This window comes from Pocillopora damicornis, chromosome 3 (genome assembly GCF_964200805.1).
Source record: "Pocillopora damicornis chromosome 3, jaPocDami1.2, whole genome shotgun sequence".
In the NCBI taxonomy this organism is placed as follows: Eukaryota; Metazoa; Cnidaria; class Anthozoa; order Scleractinia; family Pocilloporidae; genus Pocillopora; species Pocillopora damicornis.
In genome coordinates, this window is record NC_142672.1 from 17,246,076 (window position 1) to 17,251,200 (window position 5,125).

The 5,125-nt window shown below is 38.5% G+C and overlaps 1 protein-coding gene across 1 annotated transcript; it reads left to right on the plus strand.

The window, feature by feature from the left end:
* The first annotated feature begins 1,050 nt into the window (after window positions 1-1,050).
* LOC149048575 (uncharacterized) lies at window positions 1,051-3,797 on the plus strand. The gene is made up of 2 exons (XM_089199493.1): window positions 1,051-2,075; window positions 3,755-3,797. Exons 1-2 carry the CDS (start codon window positions 1,051-1,053, stop codon window positions 3,795-3,797), a joined length of 1,068 nt encoding a protein of 355 aa, XP_089055619.1.
* The last annotated feature ends 1,328 nt before the right edge of the window (window positions 3,798-5,125 follow it).

Sequence of the window (5,125 nt, forward strand, 5' to 3'; positions counted from 1 at the left end):
GACCCAAAACAGCATTCTCGACCCATCGTGGACAATTCCAATGGAGGGTTATGCCTTTTGGACTCACGAGTGGGCCAGCTAGTTTTACCAGATTGATGAATCTAGCACTTAGTGAACTGACCTCGACACACTGTCTTACGTATTTGGATGCTATTATTATCTGGGCCCCTTCCCTCGAGGAACATCTGTATCGCCTACGGTTATTATTTGACAGGATACAAACTGCTGCTCTTAAGTTGAAGCCAACTGAGTGTCGGTTTCTAAAGAGAGAAGTTTCGTTCGCAGGGCATGTTGTCTCTTCAGATGGCATCGAAACTGACCCTGACAAGGTCAAGACTAAATGGTTAAGAATATATGAAAGTCATATATTTGAACTGCGGATAAAGACGTGAATGAAAGTGATCCTCGCAGTAATTTGCACTACTTAGGCAGTAGTGAAAATAAGGCCTGAAGGCCTGATGTGAATTTTTTTCAGGCCTTATTTTCACTACTGCCTAAGTAGTGCAAATTACTGCGAGGATCACTTTCATTCACGTCTTTATCCGCAGTTCAAATATATGACTTTCATATATTCTTAACCATTTATTCAATCACTTCACGGGTTTATTTAGAACCAACTTCATGACCAGCTCCCAGTTGGCTTGTTAGCTCAGTTGGTAGAGCGCTGCACCGGTATCGCAGAGGTCATGGGTTCAAATCCCGTACAGGCCTGAATTTTTTTCAGGCCTTATTTTCACTACTGCCTAAGTAGTGCAAATTACTGCGAGGATCACTTTCATTCAAGGTCAAGACTGTTAGAACTTGGCCAACCCGAGTAGACATCAAAGAGCTCCAAAGCTTCATTGGTCTTGCCATTACTATAGGCGGTTTATTTCTGGATTCTCGATCATTGCAGAACCACTCTACGAATTGTCGAGGAAGGGTGTATTTTTCCAGTGGCAGATGGAACAAGAAAGTGCCTTCAATGAACTGAAACATCGCTTGACCATTGCACCCGTCTCGCATACCCCAATTTTAGTCCTGATGCAGGATTATTCGTCCTTGACACAGATGCCAGCCAACCCCTTGGCCATGTGTGAAGTTGACACAAGAGTAAAACAAAGACCTACTCAAGCAGATATAAACAACATCAACTTAGCTGTTAACGAAATCGTCAACCGGGAACAACAGCAACATTCCATCAACCCAAATAGAAATCCATTTGAATATTTATGGATGATTAATTGCATATTGTATGCGGTCGTCGTGGCTTTTTTGTTCTACAAAAAATGGAAGAAACCGGCTGGAGCTAAAGGACAAAAAGAACGGAAAACACAGAGTCAAAAGCTGAAAGATGCGTACATTTCAAGAGCCACAGAATTAAGAAGGAACATTTCAATTGCAAAAGCGGAACTTGAACTCAAAGTCACGAAAACAGCCATGGAAGATATCGGTCTAATTTGGAATGAAAAGAAATGCTCAATCGAACACATGAAGGAAGGCGTACTGGATAGTACCAATCACAATGACCGACAGAGCATAACAAAACTGAAAGACGGAGAGACCTACATTTTTCTAGGCATCCTAGAAAACACACAGCAAGAAGATAGTAAGGTACTAGAAACAACATCTAAGACCTACCAACAGAGATTATCGGTCATCTGGTCGAGCCCTTTGTCAGATTTCCACAAAGTAACAGCAACCAACCAATACGCCTTACCTGCCCTCTCATACCCCATGTGGACGCAGACATGGCAGATAAATGCGCTGAAACAGATCGATAGAGAGAGCCGAAAAATCATCAAAGACAACGGTGGAAGTCATCCAGCAACATCAACTGATCTTTATTATCTACTGAGGAAGATGGGCGGGAGAGGGCTCAAGTCAGTAGAGACCCAATACAAGATGACTAAAGTGAAAACTGCTGTTAATTTGTATACCAACCAAGACAGCACAATGGAACTTGTACGACAATTTGATGAGAAGTGTGAAAGAAATGGCCGACGCAGTATTGTAAAAGATGCGAAGAAATGGTATCCAGTCACCTCGCCACCAAGCAGACTCGCCACCAAGGAACGATCTCGCCACCAAGCGAAGTCTTCTCGCCACCAACCACCAATAAAGAGATTAGTCGAGGACAGTAGGATGTTCGGCTGATAAGTCTGTACTCAAACTTTATAAACGTATGTTGTCGAAAGCACGTTCGAAACCGATAAGTTTGTTCGCTTGTCTGTACTCAAACTTTGTAAATGTATGTTGTCGATAGCACGTTCGAAACCGAAGTAAGTTTTTATTCCTCGCATCGAGTTTTGCAATTTCTCCTTGCTTACGTGCAAAAGACAAACGCGATACGTTTTGATTTCAATGAGTTAGGAACGGAACACATCTAACACGTCGCTGAAGGTCATAATTTAAATACAGACAAGCGCACAAACCTATCGGCCGATTTGAATTGTGCTCGTTCGAACATCCTACTCTCCTCGACTACTTTATTCTAGTTTATCTCTTTATTGATGGTTGGTGGTGAGAAGACTTCGCTTGGTGGCGAGTACGTTGGTGGCGAGATCGTTCCTTGGTGGCGAGTTCGTTGGTGGCGAGTCTCCCTAGTGGCGAGGTGACCGGTAACCATCTCAATTGGTTGAAGTATTTTAAATGGTTTAATTAACTTCAAAAAATAAACGGCAGAAACTAAAAAACCTAACGGAAATGCTTAAAGTATTTAAAATATTTAAAGTATTTGAAATGATTAGGCTGGTTAAATAGTCAAACAAGCCAAGGCAATCAAAACTCAGAAAATAGTTGAGTTAGTTTAATTGGCTCGTATGGACCAATTCCATCAACCTCAATTGGGTCAAATGGTTTAAGCGATCAAACAAGCAGTTAGTTAGCAAGTTAGCTGTGTCACAACAAAGAAGTTTTTTTGACTGTTTGCAGATAATCACTCTGATTTTACCTGTAGGTTAAGTTTTGATTTTCTCAGCTTTTTGGCACCGAAAACATGTTCTGTTTGTTAGCAGCAGAATTGGGCTGTTCTGGGCTTGACCTCACGAAAAGCACCATTTTTCTTTTTTTGGTGGCTAAGCCTCGCTGTTTTTAGCTTTATGATACCGGAAATGTTTCCGTTTGTTTGTCGCTAAATTTACGCTTTTTATGGTTTGATCCTACTAAAGACTAAGTCCAGCGCCTATGTGGGTAAATTACGTCTTTTTTACTTTTATCTTACCACAAACTTTTTCCCCTAGTTTCCCGCTGAATTGAGTTGTTTTTAGCTTTATCACAGCCAGAAAAGGTTTTCTACCTCTTTGCAGCTAATCACACGGTTCTTAGCTTTCTAGCAACGTAAAATTGTCACAATATCACACATATCTCTATTCTAACTAAATAACGCGGTTGTTAGCGTTGTCGCACAGAAAACGTTTTTTCGCTCCGTTGGCTCTGAATCAAGCAGTTTTTAACTTTATCTCACCAAATAATTTGAGTTTCATCGCATGGAACACAACGTTTTTGCTTTTTTGTTGTCAAATTATCAAAAGATTATTTCAAAGAAGTTGGAATTCTTTTATTGTTGTATTTAGCTTGATAATAAAACCAGAATCGCTCAGGGTTTTTTGTCAGAGTTGATGACAGACCTAAAATATTAATTATGCTTCCATTTAATAAGTGATTTGAGATCCTTCACGATGCAATATAAATATTGCCCAGTAATATTCAGAGAATCACTTTAAAGCCTGCTTTCTAATCTCTCTTTCTTTCTTTCTTTCTTTCTTTCTAACAGCTTTAAGAACTTCAGCATCAATCCATGGAGCACTATTAGTTGATTTTATCTCAATCTTGAGGACAATCGTTAACAGCGGCACCTATTTTGCTATGATTTTCAATGAATATACCATTATAAAATACTTTTCATTAATTTTTCATTATAAGCATAATCAGTAGGGGGACACACTTTTACGACAGTATAACATATCGTTCGCATAGTGTGGACATTCATGTAAAACAAACAATAACATCCACATAAGACACTGAAAAATCCTGATTCTGAGTGCTGTTATACACATAATTGAGATTAAATGTATTGGACACTTTTATAACCTCTTTTAGACAATGGAGACCAAAACTGTCTATGTATTTAATTCTCTCTTATGAGGTTTATAACAACCCAATGTGTACCAAATGAAACAATAACGTTATCCACAAGTCATATACTCTATGGCTGGCATTATAGGACAAAGCGTTGGCAAGTCCTAAATTATTGCCTATCGTTAGCCAAATATCACATTTTCTGCACAAGCCTTCGCAGAGACATCTTAGATTTTCAAATTTTCCTACTCTTCATCACGGGAAAACTTGAAATCCTAAAAGAGATCGCGACCGCAAAAAAAAGAACTTCCGAAATTTTATCGCACTTGGGCATTTTTTACTTTAATTTTCATGCTGCTGTTGTTTTAGGTTAGACATACTTAATTTCATTAACATTTGTTTAAGCTATACCAAAACTAAATATCCAAAGAAATGTAGCATTTTTGAGACCTGTATGTTTACTTGGGATTCTTTTAATTGAAAAGAACTTTGTAAACACGCCAACCGTAAATTAAATTAATGTTAATAGTATTGTAATACATGTATCGTAATGTAGTGTATGCATAATTAGTGTAAGTATAAGTATCAGTAGTGTAAGTAGCAAGTACAATGTAAGTGTAATTAATACTGTAAGTAGTGTAAGTGATCGTCTTGTAAATAAAATTGTTTAAAAAAAAAAAACAACCAATGTGTACCACGTCCCACACTATCATCAAGATTAACCTATCCTATGCTTATCACTTATTTGATCTCTGAAAAACACAACCAGTGCTGCTTTATCCCCATTCAATGAAGGTTTGTAATGTAACCCAGTTAATTAATGGAATGGAATGGAACTTATTCAGCTTATTGCAGACTGATCTTGCATTGAGTGACATACAACGAAGAATATTCTTCCAGGTGTGGTGGTTATCAGAGTAAGGCAAAAAAGGCCTCATTCAGTTGCAAAAAAAGGAGGACATGTTTCCGGTGTTATGGCTGAAAACAGCCTTTATCACAACCTTTTTTGGCTGTGATGAAGTTAAAACAGCTCAATTCCGCAGCAAACAAGGAGGAAAATGTTTTC